Here is a 16,453-nt window from a genome sequence, read left to right as displayed (position 1 = left end):
ATAGTGCATGTGCATTATTTGTTTTATGTATTGTGCATTTCATCTACATCTAGCTACTGCTCAATTCCCTGTAAACAGAATATTTACACTATCTACTATGAATACTCTTTAAAAAAAACCTATAATACTACAAAGCAACACAACCAAGGTCTTGTGTAAAAAAACTAGTAACATGATTGAAATTTGGTAATTTTTTTTATCTGATAGCAGTTTGTCAGAGACAGTTCCTATCCAAATACATTATTCATGAAATAAGGTCAAGGGAGAAGGCGCAGATCGAGCCAGATCAGAAGCAATAATTTTGAGAGCCTGATTATTGTGCAAAAGCAATATGGCCCAGAAATGGTAGTGTCCAAGCCAGCTGGATCTGCGCCTTTGAACGAAACAAAAGCCGTTTACTTTCAATCTGTGATTCATGATAGAGTTGATAAATAATGCTTCAAAGTGCAGTACAAAGTCTGTAAAACACAAGCAGGATTAAGTGCCCCCCACCCTTCTCATCAGAAACCAAGTCAATAATAGTGAAACATATGAACAGATCTATTGACTAGGTAAAATACCTTTTCACATGACCACTGCTATGTCATGATTTGAATATAATTTCTGTGTTGTTCATTGTAGATTTAAGCTCTAAAGATTTGGCGACATAAAGCAACAGAGAAAAACCACTTCACATTCAAAATGCTCATTTCATATCACACTTTGATGCCTTACAGGAGTACACATAAACTAAACTATGACAACATAACGATAAAGCTATAAACATAAAAAGGGGGAATAGAGCAAAACTATTTTTTTCAGCAGGGAGCTTATCTTCACAATCCAGACTTATGGTAAGTTGAGTCAAAACATCTGGGCTTTTCTGATCACACCACTTATACTAACACACACATAGAAAGCTACCATGTAGCTTAAAATTTTGTTACAACGTTCAAGACTTCACCTTGTGGCTATGACATAAAGCCATTTTCAAATATAGGATATATCATTAGTATTACAGGACCAAAGGTGAATGTTTAAAATATCTTATTTACATGGCCCGACTTTGGTTAAAGCAAACTTGCTTATCTTACAAACTTGTGATACAGTCACAACAAAAACATGCTCCAGCCCAACCACAGATGTTAAATTAGGCCAAAATACAAAACTTGTTGTGCTGCCCTCGTAAGCCCAAAATCATAAAGTTGGGCCTGGCCATGGATTTTTTAATACCTTCACTGCTGCACTGTACATAGAAAATAATGTATGGGATAATATCTTCATGCGGTCAAAATGCAAAAGTGCTTTTTCAGACATTGAATACAAATTCAAAAATTTAAGCCAATTCTTTGCTCAAATCTGATATTTTCGCACAATAACTTTATTTGTAATTTTAGGGGAAAAATATAGCGACCCTGTTCGAGGGCAACATAACCTATACTTTTTATGCATATGTTTGACGACGTACAAGTACCATCAATCAGTTTGGAGTCTCGTTTTCTCAGCATGAATGCAACATCAAATATATCAATATTCCCGTTTCCTACATGATTCTTACATACAAGGAAGATTTACACAAAGCCTTCAACTTATTAACATTTAACTGATTATGCTTCTCACATATAAGTAGGTAGAACCCTGATGGAACTGATTTAAACTTGGCAAGAGAATTGGAAAATCGAAACAAGATACACACCTAAAAAGTTGGATCATGAATGAACATAAAAATATTATCAAAGTATTTTTCCCCTAAATATTCAAGTGCTAACATAAAAAAAGAAAGAAAGAAGGAAGACTACTATCTACTTCTCTACAAATCACTCCATTTGCATGACATAAGGACTTAAATCATCGGGGCTTCGTATTTTGATAATACAATAAAAGAAAATTCTAGAATAAAAGCACATCTAACGTTATTCAATCAAATATCCAAAGGCCATGACTGGAACAATGAACCTTCATACATATGGCTGAAGTTCACATACTGTGAAATAAATCATCGTACATGTACTAACTACATAAGCATGACCTACTCTATTATGCGAGCTATTTTTGAAGAAAAAATAAATCATTTCATAAACTTTCTACACAACTGAACTCATATATGGACTCGTCTCTCCATTTACTTCAGCCAATATAAAACTTGCAGCAGAGTAAGTTCACGTCTGTGACTGATCACTTTCTATTGCCTTCTTTTTACTTGCATAGTCTTGCCATATATCTTTCCAAACCAGTGAACTACATGTACTTTGTGTGGCCCATAGCTACACGAGGTGTATTAATATCATGCAGGGGTGTGAGTGGTCACAAATAAAAAGATCTGAAAAAAGCTGAAGAGTGTTGAAAAAGTCTGAAATAGAAAGAGCTCCCATACTTTTTGTACAGAGGAAGGCCAAAAATAAGCTGAAATTAAGCTGAAAAAAAGGAAAAAAATCTGAAATCAGATAAAAATCTGAACTCTCAAACCCCTGATCTATGCAATGATGTAACTGAAACACAAACGTGAAAGACTAATTCGCCCGCTGTCATGATTTACGCATCCTTTGGACATTACATTATTTTGTCACTGTGGCTCCTTCAACTGTTTTCTCTGTTCAACTGCTAGCTAGGATTTGAATACAGTGGAGTCTGCATAAACAGACTTTCCACAAGCATTTTGTTCATGCCAAAGGTCCTGTAACAAAGATTTACGATGACTTGCAAATATGAAAGAACCATTCTGATTGGTTCCTGGTCAGTGTTTTGAACAAAGAGTGCACGCAACAGTGGTCTTGATTGGACATTTGCATTATGGCCAAAATCAGTCATTTTCCCAGAAGGGGGGGGGGGGCAGACATATTACCATATTTTTCTTTATAAGTTTGAACGTGAGAGACTGAAGCAAACGAGCTGCGGCGTTTTTGCATTTCACTTAATTGAGGATTTCTGTCAGATTTGGTGAAGTTTGTAAGAATTTTCAGTAAAAAAAAATGGAGGTTTCTCATATTCTGTATCTGCCCCCCCCCCCTTCCCCTGCTGCGTATGGCCATGATTGGTACCAGTACTTGGCGATTGATTGCAAAACTATATGTTAGAGAGCCCACATTACTCAAAGCATGTGTGATGGGCTTCTTCCACAGTTTCCGGTAGAATTTCATCTGAGATGTCAAAATTATTTCTATGGTCACACAAGATTCACACAGATTTACCCAAGTTCCTTGGTTCACATCAAATCAGTAATTTTAGTAACAAAAATGCAATCTGTTATTGCCATCATTGAAAAATTCACAGACAAATTTAACAGTTTCCACACAACAATGATCACATTATTTTGAATACGAGGAAAAGATCCTACAAATTTCTTAAATGAAATGATGGCAGCCAAGCTCCAAGAAGCTTTAACATTGCAGTGAATGAGAATTTTCTTGGAATCTTTTTCTTTTATTATTTTCCATGGCTCTTTTGAGCAATTTGGGGGGAAGTCGCCTGAACCCCAGAGCATCTTTTTTTCCCTGTGCTGTACACAACAGAACATAATATTTTAAGAATGGTATTCTGGACAGATAAGAATAGCGGTTAGGAGAAAAAATAGGTGATCTTTGACATTCAAAATGGCGCAGAATGGTACAGAAAGCATCTCCAAGTATGTGTTTATTGCAAAGAAAAATAAACTTTAAATAGGAACACTAGGACTTGATCGGCCATAGCAAGGCTTGATTTAATCCTGATATCCACAAAACTACATGACTTGTAATTTTACATTATGAAGTTATCATTAATATCATATCATAACCATAATCATCAACATTTCCAAATACTGACAATGTCCTTCCACTAGGTAAAAAGCTAGGGGGAACATGAAGGGTTTCTCTTAATGCTTACATAATGTTACTATTTATACCACTATCAAACACTCTGGCATGATAAAATATCATGATTTCAATGCCACAGTATGCCGTCATTAATAGACTTTAGTCTTTTTAAAGGACCGCACCAAATCTGCGTCTGAATATTGCGTGTTAGAAAAGGCATGCTGCATACTCTCGTGGTCCAACTGCGATATGCTTTTGGAAGAATCTAAAGATCAGATATCAAATATTGAAATGTAGGCAAATTTGAACAGAGGTCTAGACAGTCAATAAGAAATGATGTCTAGGGGCCTGTAACACGAAGCTTAGCAATCATTGTAGAACAGTTTATAATGATTGATTGCAATGACCACAATGTACAATCCATCGTAAAAAATCAAAACTACGATCAATCGCTAACGTTTGTATTACAAGACCGAGTAGTGAATGGCATGAAAAGAAGCCTGGTGGTCCTTTCCTAAAGCTGTTCGTAAGTCACAAATAACTTTAAGCACGACTGGTGACCCCTTCTTGTGCTAAGTGATATTTCCTTGTGTAGCTGGCTGAGCACTACGAACAAGTTCCAGTAGGTAAAGCCTTTGTGGCACACCCAACAGAGCATGGCAAGTCCCTACATGTACTATACAATATAAAGCCTGAAAAGGCCTACAATTTTGCAAAAGAAAAGCCTCAAGTGGTCGAGTGAACCGTGAAGTCAACTTCAGGACATACAGGACTCTTTTAAAGAGATAGAGCACCTCTTGCCCCTGAAATGGCAAAGAAATCGATTGGACCTTGTGCAAATTTGTGTTTCTTTTATGCACGGATTTGGGTAAGACTTGACCAAAGACTGATTGTTTTTAGTGCAGCCAATTAAACAATTTTGCCCCAAAACATGGATTACTGAAAGAAGAATAATGTAAATCAAGCAAACCATTATGAGGCTCAAAGAACAATGATGACTGTCAGATATTTTTTTCACTTATTGCTCATGATTCCTGGCTCACAAAGTATTTTGCCTAGAATTGTTTGCTTGTACCCTCTCCTACTAATGGGCTTCCGATGACTCTGCATATCGATCACAGACGGACCATAGCATGCAGTGGGAATACACCCAGAGGCAGATCCAGCAGGATCAGATAAAACAACATTTAAATTGCAATACAGTTTGAACACAATGGTGGGCCCATCCAACAGGGATGTAGTCAAGGCCACTTGAGAAAACATTCTCCCATAGACTTCGTACACGCGACTCAGACCAAGGTCAAGGCAGCAAAATGCGGACTCAGGGCCGGCTTGGACTACATCCCTGCCATCCGAAGTATTACGTCTAATCCAACTAGATCTGCCCCCGATTACACACATGGCAGAACCTTGGTTGGCCAGAACCTTGCACGGTCAGAACCTTCATTGGTCAGAACCTTGATTGGGCAGAACCTTTGCATGGCGAAACCTTGGTTGGGCAGAACCTTGGCATGATGGAACCTTGGCATGGCAGAACCTTGGTAGGGTAGGATTAAGTGGAGTTCTCTGAATTGCTTAGTTGATTATGGGGGCTACTGACCGCTGCAGCCGAGGCGTGAGCTGCAGCCGCTGCAGAACTCTTCTTGTTGGAAGGCATTAGGTAGGGATCCTTGGCCAGGGCTAGGACGTCTGCGCGATCCTCTTTGCGGTACATCAGGCAACGACGGATGAAGTCCTGAAAGATCATCGACAAGAGGAAAATTATCAATATCGCAACATATTGCTCAATTCCACTAACAATATACAAGGACAATACTCTTGGTGTCCAGCAACTTTTAAAAATATTTCATCATGTTTTTGATGCTTTACTAAAAGTTAAGGAATTCCTCCTGCATTTCAGTTTTTTTTTTTGTTTTTTTTTTGGGGGGGGAGGGGATGGCATATTATTTTGTTGCTATTTAACCCTCATTTTGCAATTGAATTGGGTTCAACAGATATACTAGTGAATTCTGTTGACTGGGCATGTACAGAAGAACACATTTTACCCTAACATTACGTCTTACCCCCGTTTGGGAACGGACCGCAGTTCGGATTGCAAACTGCGGTATTTCACCCCATTTTGCGTTTGAAAATCTAAAACATCATTTCCAAGCCCTGGGGGTCGTTTCATAAAGCTGTTCGTAAGTTAAGAGCGACTTTAACAACGACTGGTGATCATCGCCAATTGTACCATTTACCGCAAGACATGATCACCAGTCGCTCTTAACTTACGAACAGCTTTATGAAACACCCGCCTGATCAACCCCGCTTGGCCAGGTAATCCCCACAGGCCAGATTATGAGCGTTGAGCCAAGGACGAAATGATAACAACAGCTGTGCTATTACGTAAGTCTTCTCTGCCTGTAGAAGGACCTTCGGAATTAAATTATTGTATTCGATATTTAATCACGTTTTCAAAGGCATATTGTATTCAGAAATTCAATGCTAGCCCATTTTCAATTTCGAACAAAGAAAATCAACCTCGAAATAAGGAAAGTAAGTGAATAAAAAATGGCGACATGTTTTCCCGGACCGCACTCGGGCTGTTGTGTTATCTTCGGACCGAGGTCAAGAAACAGGTGTTTTGATACTTACATTGCATGCCTGGGGCAGTAGGGTTTTCGTACTTGGAGAAGAGGGGTATAGTGTTATCAAACGGAGCTCTTTCGTCATGAAAAGACTGGGCTAATTTGACGCCTCATAAGAGAGGAGGGGGAACTGATTGTTACGTAATAAAATCCTCCAGAAATTCTCATAACTAGCTTATGCTAATTTGGGTATAAACTCAAGACCCTTTTGTGCTGCACAATAGAAAACTTGAAAAAGCCTGAAGACTGGCATCTCTGGGTGAAAGAGGGGCAATTCGACTGACCTTTGCTTCCTGGCTGACCGTTGGCTTTGGACTAAACTGGACTTGAGTGGCTCTTAGGATGGTATTCTGCTCCAAGATAGATGCTTGAGATAGGTTGTGACCAAATGGCTGGGAAAGGAAAACAAGAATACAATTTTGAGGATTAAGTCTACGTTTGTGAATTACAAATGGCCATGAAGTTACCTTGGTAAATTCATTTTCATTATTCTAATTCATTCCTTTGATTTTGTGATAGAACCAACAGCATGTTTGGTGTGGAAACTTACATTCCTAGACATAAGTAATTACTTGACACGACGTGTCATGATTCCATATTCATGATGATCTATTGTCATATAAAAGTACATAAAATTGGTTTTCGCAAATTGGTAGTGCAAAGCACATACTATTCATGCCCAAGCTGTCACATTGTTCCGTGTTAGCCTTGCGGGCAATCTGCCGCGACTCATCCGCAACAAAGTTTTGAGCAGGTTAAAAAATGTTCTGCGTGCAAATCAAACTCATCCCGCATGTCACACGCAAAGCTTTCACAGAAAAATTGGACAGGGCCATAACATTTATATACTGTGCTTTTCCCAAATTGGCCCAGGGAATTTATGACAAGGAAAACTTAACCCGAAATTTAAGATCAAAACTTCCAATCCTAAAACTCTGGATATGAAACAAAGGAAATGTTAAGTGCCTTTTTTAGAATGGAGAGGCAGATATTTGCCAGAATGTTCAGAGGTAACCTATTTCAATATAAGAAATGAATGGACAAATACAGAAACACAAAAGATACGACTGTTTTATAGAATTCTTTTCAATTAATGTATTCTATTCAATTACTTATACATATGAGTATCAAAAGCTTTAACATTTAGGACAAACTTCTGCTACCATGTTCAGAGCTGCCAACCGGAACAAAAACATTTCAATGTTTTAAAAGCTCAAAATCTCCAAAGTTTTGGTGAGGAAATCAGTATTTTGCATGAAACTACAGTATTCTTTTCATTTTCAAGAACTAAATACAGAAGATCAGTACTACTTGGCAGCTCTGCATGTTTTCACTGGTTCACTATTTGGCTCCAACTACCTACCTTTTTACCATAGAGACACTGGTAGAATATAATACCAGTGGACCAGACATCCACCTTAGAGGAGATCTTTGGAGGTTCTTTGCCAACTACAAAGCACTCAGGTGGGAGATACCTGCAATAATAACATGAAGAGACATACATGTACAGATGAACCAGGTTTTACAAAAAAATTGTAGTCATTTCAAATCTAACGTTGCAATCAATCTGAAACTCCTATTTCGGCAATGGCACAAATTTTGATAAATCCCAGTTCGAATTTGATCTTAATCTAACAGGATTTTATGTTTAGGGTTCAGAATCATGCAATCGATCCACTACTCTATACAGTGAGAATTCTCTCCTTCAGTACAGACCAGGAAGTTGATCATAATGCAACTTTGAGATGTCAAAGTGCACCCTGCGTAACAATAATGCATATTATGTCAACCTCCTATGTGAGGTGAGAGATATCAGCGATTTTGGAAAGAGTAAAGGAGTTGTGACATGATTATCCTTCTTCTTTAATCATTTTATTTTTAATCATTTTTTTTCATAATGGTGCAGACATAAATTTTATTACATACATAAAAAACATTCAATTATTGGGAACATGAAAAGCTATAAATTGTTATTTTTTTTTTTTTTCTAATTGTGTAAAAATTCTTGACATTCATCAATCGGCGTAACAGTTTGTATCGGTACCTTGCCGAAAGTCGAAGCCACATTTTTGCCATAGGAATCCTAAAAGCAGGTTTTCAATACAAACCATCGCATTCATCATAGACAAAAACAATGGGGACTACAAATAAACCGCAAAGACACAAATCATCCTTATAGCGGAATTTCTGATAAAGGATGCGACATAGAGTTTCGACAAGTTACCTAATCACGAAAACTTATTCATAGTGGTTTGACTGTTTAAAAGGTGTTAATTTGGTATGCAATAAGGAAAAAGTAGAGGTTTGGGGGATGTTTGGATAAAGAGATAATGATGAGCTGCAGTCAGGAACAACTGACAGACAGTAGCGGACACTGTATAAAAATAGACCCTCTTCTGGACAAGATTCTGGTGGATCAATTAATGAACAGGATGCAAGTATTGTGTTTGAGTAAAAAAAACACCATTCAAACAAAACCAAACACCACTTATCCATGTTGTAGTCTACCAGCATTCTCTAACTTATATATTGTCATTCATACACAGCTGGGTCACAACAAAAGCAAGGAAGTGTTATTTGACATCCATGCCACTTCTGTTTCCATATTATACCACTCAAAGCCCACAGATATTTGTATATACCAAATGAACACTTTTTAAACAATTACAGAGCTGCCAACCTTAATTGTGACACAGATATTCTCTATTTCATTTTATCCTTATTATTTAAGCTTCAATTGCTATTTTCCTTTAAAATTTTGTAAAATATACCAAAAATCATCATTCTCAAAAGTTTCATAAATTCTAACTCTAGGGGAAAAATCTTATTTATACCTCGGTCACGTTTGCTCTACGGCGGCCGTACAGCCGTTTTATTCATTTTTATTCAACCACCTATGTATAGCTGGTAGAAGAAATGTTATAACGGCTGTTTTCGATTCGCCGTATGGCCACCGAAGAGTAAATGTGACCGAGGTATTAGCACCACTTTCCCCTTCGTAATCCTACTAAATACAATAAAATCCGAATTGTCAGCTCTACAATTAAACAATGATGGATCAGAAATTTGGGAAGAAGTTATTTACTTACCAGTATGTCCCAGCACCCTGTGAAGTGAGGTCCATACCCCCTTCCTGGGAATTAAAATGCTCATCATCCATCACCTTAGACAGACCAAAGTCGGTCAGCTTGATGGCACCACACGTCGATCCATGGCACAGTAGAATATTACCTAGAGATAGTCAAGTACAAAAACCATTATGAGTCAACACTCTGGATTGATCAAATGGGGATAGATTGAAGACTGGATGCCAAACTATGATGTTAAAACAACATACTTATCATCAATCAACTGTTTTGCTTGTTGGCACCACATGTTTATCTATGACAGTAAAATATTACCCGAGTGACAGTCACAAGAAGTACAGGATTCCAAGAACAATCATCACAATAGAGGCAGCACAAGGACTCCATAGAGTCAAATATTTCTAGTCACTACAAGAAAACCTTGAGGATGAAAGCAGGAATCCACCCCTTCAATTCTCCACACTATATTTTTACAATCTGCAAGGAATCCGCCACGTTTTTCAACATTTTCTTTCTCAAGTCTTGCGCCTCTTTTGAGACTGAATTAGACCAGACAAGCAGGTCCGAAGATACAGTAAGTTTAGCACTTGCTTGTCAGACAAAAAAAATAACCTCGCAAAACATGATTTCATGTACGAATCCAACGTGATATTTTTCAGTCAATATTAATAAGGGTTGCTTCTTATTTTATAATAATTATGCAGTTATTGTTTATGGTACGATTATCATCATTATTGTAAATTGGAAAGAACACCACATTCACTGCAGATTACTCTTGGCAACAAACTTAAAGATAAATGCCAGTTGTGGTTAGCATTCCAAAGTGAGTTCCTACAGCATCCAACAAAATTACCACCAAAGTGTCCAACTGTATTTGCCAATGGATTCTGACAGAAATTTAGCAATTGCTGATAAAATTTGCAAAACAAGCATGAAATTTGAGAAAGATGTTAGGTCTTTTTCCAAGCAATACTAATAATACACTGTCCCACATGTGCTATCTGTGTCGATGATCTTCAGCGTGATTGTTTTTCAGCTTAAATTTCAAGATTTCACAAAGTTAAGTTAATGTAACTGTACCAGATCTAGATCTAGGATGATGTAATGACAATTAACCTTGGTTTTACAGACTTTCTAATCAAATAACATTTTACTGCAACAACTTTAATTTATCTTTAATAACAAAGGAAAACAAATAATAAACAGGGGCTTTAGCCCCCGAAATGCTCAAGAGAGCCCTGGACTCTAAAAAACAGGAGCTCTGGAAATACCCATTCATTGCAATGTCAAAGCTTATCCAATGTTAAAGATCGAGGCAGTAAGTTGTGAAAAGTAGCCCCCCCAAAAAAAAAATAATAATAATAAAAATGAATGAATGAATAAATAAATAAATAAAACATGAATGAATGAATAAATAAATAAATAAATAAAAAATAAAAATGAATGAATGAATAAATAAATAAATAAATAATGAATGAATAAATAAATAAATAAACAAATAAATAAATAAATAACTAATGAATGAATGAATGAATGAATAAATGAATAAATAAAAAGTACATTAAAAAAATAAATAAATAAAAGATATTTATTGCCTGTTAATAATGACTATTACCTGGCTTGAGATCGTAGTGAATGATGGGCGGCTTCCTCTCGTTGAGATACTTGAGGGCGCTCACCACCTGCATAATAATACAACGTGCTTCTCTCTCAACCATCAGCTTGTGTTGCTTCAGATGGAAGTCAAGGTCATTCCCAGGACAGAATTCTAGAACAGTGCAGAATCTACAACACAATAAGGTATATTGAAAACGAAATCAATATTTAGTTGTTTAAAATAGAAATCTGAAATAGTAAAGCTCAGAAAATTCAACAATTGACAGCGGGCCAAGCAGCACCAGAGCGACGTTGATCTCACATTCCTATCTATTCCTTAGTGTCTAGTAATTGAATCTTTTCCTCAACCATCAGAATTGTGGAATTCAAATTTCAATTTTATTGTATCCTGCATCCTCTCTTAGTAATAGCAAATCTAGAAATGGTATATTAGGAAGCAAAAAAAAAAAATAATATCCCAAAATCTTCAGCCCATTCCACGCTTGAGAACTGTTTTTATTTTTCTTAAAAATATATATAAAAAGAAACATAATTATGCAGATTTTTTTTTTTAATCATTCGAAATTGCAAATTTTTATCCAATAAATCTCACTTTTATAATTCATATCATCCACATTGTGATTACAAACAAATACATTTATATAGTCAAGTAATGAATGGAGGATTTACCAAAACTTGTAACAGGGATTTCAATTTAAATTAAAAAAAAAGAGAAATCACCTACAGTGGGTCATTTTGTACACAAGTGTTTTCTGTGGAAGAAATGGAAGAGGATTTGAAAGGAAGAATTCCTTCCAATAAACAGAAGTGACATTCCTGTGTACATGTAAGATCAGGGGCCCCATATCACTAAGGTTAGCGATTAATCACTAAATGAAATGGTCGATCAAGATCATCGTTGCATGCTCATTCTGCTCAGTAGACGGATCAGGAACCAACCATAATTGATCTTTCAAGTTAGTGATTAATGGCTAAAACCTTTGTATTATGGGGCCCTGGTACAGATACTTACGAGTTAGCATCGATCTCAAAGACATCGTAGAGCTTGACAACTCTCGCATGATCTAAACTCTTATGGATCTCATACTCCCTCAAAGCATGTCTGCAAAAAAAAAAGGAAAATGGCAATGAATAATATAAGGGGCCCTAAAGCTATGCACCACTCATCGTGCGTGCAGATTTTCATGGCAAATGCGCACTCTGTGTGTGGAACTGTGACTGCAGTGTGACGAACGATTCCAATTCAATTTTTTTCTACAGAGGCTGTAGTAAATCTCTACATGCAGATAAAACCCACACCTGTTTGGAATCATGGAGTTATATTTGCTTTAATTTCATATTATCCTATAATATTATGAACATATTTTAGAAATTGAGGCATGGGAAATACTATTTTTTGTATGATAAATCGAGTGCGTAGCTTTAGGACCCCTTCTACATCGGGCGGCGGAATCAAGGTGTTCGGATAACACGGCGGGATTTTGGTATAAGTGAGTTTTGTGATATTTCTTCTTGGTAAATGCTCTTTAGAATGTTTGCCACAAATTAGTGAAAGATAATTTGTTCAAAAATTAAAATTTGGCATAGTTTTTATCATTTGTAAACAAAGTGCGTAGATTTAGGTCCCCCCATCATACAAGTAATGATATTATTAAAACAAAGTATTTGAATGCAGTTACAAGATACGTCTACAATGCATCTTTATCCATTATCACTCAGAGCACTCCTATATAACGCACCTAAAAAATATGACCTAATATTTGGAATTTCCAATTAATGACCTCTGTGACCTTTGACATGACCCCCAATCAAATCTGATCATCATCATCATTTCTGCTATAAATACATGAACCGAGTTTGAAGTTGATTTATCTAACTGTTCTTTAGTTATTGCAGGAACGAAAACAAGGATGAATGAACAACCCAAAAGCAAAAAGCCTCCAACAACCACATATGGGCAGAAATATAAAAACAAATAACATTATGTGATTGACAATATCATCACCAACGGTTAAGCTAAAATTCATCAAACAATTTGTGTAGGTATTTACATAAGTTGAACTGTTCTTAGATTCAAGTTCTACAAAAAAAAAGAGGAAAAAGCTTTACAACAGAACAGCAAAGAACGTTCTTGAAACAAATGCCTGTGTTTGTATCGAAGGGATTAGACCTTGGTGTATGGAAGCTCTTTCCCAAGGCTTCCAGAGTGCATATCACTCCCAATCTCTAACCCACTGCAAAGATCCCTGAGGTGGGGGGAAGAGATGAGGGGATTGGCAGTGGGCCAGGCCATTTCTAGCTTTGGAAATTAGAATTTCCTTCCATCAACGTCCAACCTTGACTTGTGTTCGTCACACAATGCATCACAGGTCATATTCACATAATCTATTATCTCTTTGTGCATTGACCTGCAAACCGTCTGCAAACCATCATGCTAGAAGTGAACCCTTCTACGTGGTATAATACTCTGTTATTTAGACAGCTATAACTTTTATCTGAACATTTAGAAAGGAAATGTTATGAAGTAAACTTGAAGTGTCTGATAGGCTTTTTTGTCATGTATAAATTTATTGCATTACTAATGTAATAAAGCATTGCAAATCTTGGTGGTTTTTTTACCTTTTCTTCTTCTTTTTCTAACCCTTTCCCAAAAACTGTAGCCCTTTATTTCGCTTCTTGGGTCAGTGGCAGGATTCTTTTTTGTATTCACCTGGGCAGTTCATCACACAAATGATTATAACATCATTGGTAATCTGACAAACATAGACCACATTTCAGTGAGTAAAGAAAAGGGAGTAAATCTTCGACTAGTTAAAGAAAAAAGCTCCTCTTTCATAGGTGTCATGAGGGCTAACTGCTGACAATAAACCTGACCGTGGTATTATTTATGAGGAGGATTTCAATTCTTTTCTCTCCTTTTTTCAATGAATTTCCTCGGTCTGCTGGAGGATGCATTGATCTTTATTACATGAAAAGAATGTGGAAAATCTCCCACTAAGTGGTTTTGAAAGTGATATATCCAAAACAAAACAAAACTACAAATCAATGGACAAAGGATGGTCAATAGGGAAATGTGTGGTTGTGCAAAAATGAAAACATAACGCTTGAAGAGTTAACAGTCATACTCACTTGATGTAATTGGCCTTCTTATCCTCCTTCCATTCTTTACTTAGTTGATGAATCTTACATGCCACATCTCTGTGTTCCTTCAGGTCATACCCCTGTACAAATTAAAGCAGATACGAACCAATAGCACCATCTTGAGTCCTCAACTACTCATACCTGGCCAGTTTCCTGACCCACAATGCTAGTGTAGTCTAGTAATATAGACCCACTTGAATGATAACATGCTAATTAACTACTCAATACATTTATACCTCAATAATTATGTTACCAAGTAGCAAAACAATTATTTTTTCCCTTCAAAACATTTTAGTTTCTCGATACAAATTCAATGATATGTCAATTTATTGTCTGTAGTATTAGTAGATGTCTGAAAAAGTATATTTCAAGACTATGTATTTATAACACGCAGTCAATGAGAGACTACACACAGTTCACTCCCCCTTTAAAATACACATTAATCAACTACATGAAATAAATAAAAAACAGTGAATTCAGTCTATGCTCCGTAACTAACAGATTTGCTTGAATATGTATTTCTGAGCAGGGGGGCCAGGTTCATAAGGATAATTGTAACGTTGCAAACAACTGTACGGGTACCATTAACTTTATGAATGACTTGAATACGAAGGGCAAAAAAAAGTTTTCCTGATTTTTCAAACATAGTTTGATTTAGGTCTCATTCATTACATCCATTTGTGGCAAAAACATACATTTAACTGTATGAATATTGATCAAATTCTGTGTATTTATATTTATACTTCAGCTAATGCGAGTAAAAAAGAACTGATTCACATATAGTGGTTTCCCAGTTTCCCGTAATCCACTTGAACATAGATTTGTTCAAAAAGCTAAATTTATGATACTCCCTCAACCACCCCCCCCCCTCCCTCAAACACGGTAATTACTAGAATTTACTAACAATAACATTTACAATTACATATAATAAAAATATATACATGTACAGGAAAAAGCCTTGATAAAAACACATTGTACTCAGACCAAAACCTTCGGTCTCTGTTTTCTTGGTTGTTCCGCTGAACTCTGTTGGCTCCACTCACCAATTACAGAGACCAAAGTTCTAACTCGATCTGTACAGGGACTCAATGGCCATATGTTTATGTATTAAGTTCGGGTAAACCAGGGAAGTGGGAGTTGTTCGACAGCCGAAGTAAGTCACTGTTTTTTTCCTTTTAAGTATACGTTTTCCCATTTTGGTGCATTTCAGGCCAAAACGGAATAATCTTTATTTTGGTCCAGTTCTTTTGATATATAATTATGAAATATAGACAAATATTGATGAGCCCCGTCGGGGGGATTTTGCATTTTTTACCCCCTAATGGCGGCTGCACGATATCGAGCCGTCTGCATACGAGGAGAAATAAAAAAATGTTTAAAAACTCCTCGAAACAGACGGCTACCAGCTGTCTACATTGTACTGTTAAGTTCTTAGCACCCACCTTGTACACTTCACTGAATCCTCCCTTGCCGAGGAGTCTTAGTAGAAGATAGCGATCATTAAGAACCTTGTGGTCTCTGAATGTGGACTGGTCCTCGTTATGAATACGTTTCAGCTCTCGTATGTGAAGATTCCGCTCCCTTTCTAGCTTTTCTAGTTCTCCCTGTAAATCAGCTTCCTCCTAAACAAATAAATAAAAAATTCCAAAATGAGTTTTAAAGAGTGTATTGTCAGCAGGGTTTGAGCTTGTGAAAGTGGATTTGCAAACGGTGGTTTATCAGGCCTTAAGTTTCCATATTTATCGGGCAAGGCCACTTTTCTGTAGCATATGCCACAGAACAAATGGGAAAATTCAAAAAGGTACAATAAGTATCTTAAGGCTAATTTGAGGGTCATTGATCCAATGGGTGATTTCATGTCCGGTGTTGGCCTTGGTGTTGGTGTTGAAATTTGGATTTCTTCCCCTAGCTCTAAAACTTATTCAGATTTTGTAAAACTGATCCAGATCACATTATTGACTTCTCAACAACTAGTGAGTGACTTTTCGGGACCATCTTCATGTTACGTTTGGTGTTATAATAATGTTAAAATTGACCTAACACCAACACCAAACTTGAAAACACCCAATCAATGGGAATCCAAACCTATGGCCTGTCCCTTGAACAGACTGGAATTGAAGTCAGGGCTGTATCATGGCTGGGCTGACAAGACCACGTATCAGAAAATTTAACAATTTTGAGGACAGCTTAGAAAAGGCTGTACTTCAGAAAT

The 16,453-nt window shown here is 36.8% G+C and overlaps 1 protein-coding gene across 2 annotated transcripts in view; it reads right to left on the bottom strand.

Annotated features, from left to right (window-relative positions):
- Position 1: 1 nt before the first annotated feature.
- LOC129274995 (serine/threonine-protein kinase tousled-like 2) overlaps positions 2 to 16,453 on the bottom strand; it is a 31,193-nt gene continuing 14,741 nt past the window's right edge. The window contains exons 11-18 of one of the 2 annotated variants that reach the window (XM_064108893.1): positions 15,684 to 15,863; positions 14,230 to 14,321; positions 12,113 to 12,202; positions 11,099 to 11,268; positions 9,487 to 9,628; positions 7,761 to 7,872; positions 6,682 to 6,789; positions 2 to 5,505 (exon numbers count right to left, since the gene is read on the bottom strand). In XM_064108893.1, coding sequence (XP_063964963.1) covers positions 5,323 to 5,505; positions 6,682 to 6,789; positions 7,761 to 7,872; positions 9,487 to 9,628; positions 11,099 to 11,268; positions 12,113 to 12,202; positions 14,230 to 14,321; positions 15,684 to 15,863 — 1,077 coding nt within the window. In that variant the 3' untranslated portion in view covers positions 2 to 5,322. The remainder of the gene's footprint in view (positions 5,506 to 6,681; positions 6,790 to 7,760; positions 7,873 to 9,486; positions 9,629 to 11,098; positions 11,269 to 12,112; positions 12,203 to 14,229; positions 14,322 to 15,683; positions 15,864 to 16,453) is intronic. The other variant, XM_064108894.1, reaches the window with a different exon arrangement.

The sequence above is a fragment of the Lytechinus pictus genome, chromosome 13 (genome assembly GCF_037042905.1).
Source record: "Lytechinus pictus isolate F3 Inbred chromosome 13, Lp3.0, whole genome shotgun sequence".
NCBI lineage: Eukaryota > Metazoa > Echinodermata > Echinoidea > Temnopleuroida > Toxopneustidae > Lytechinus > Lytechinus pictus.
The sequence above is the reverse complement of the archived record's forward strand: the minus strand, read 5'-3'. Positions and strand labels throughout refer to the sequence as shown.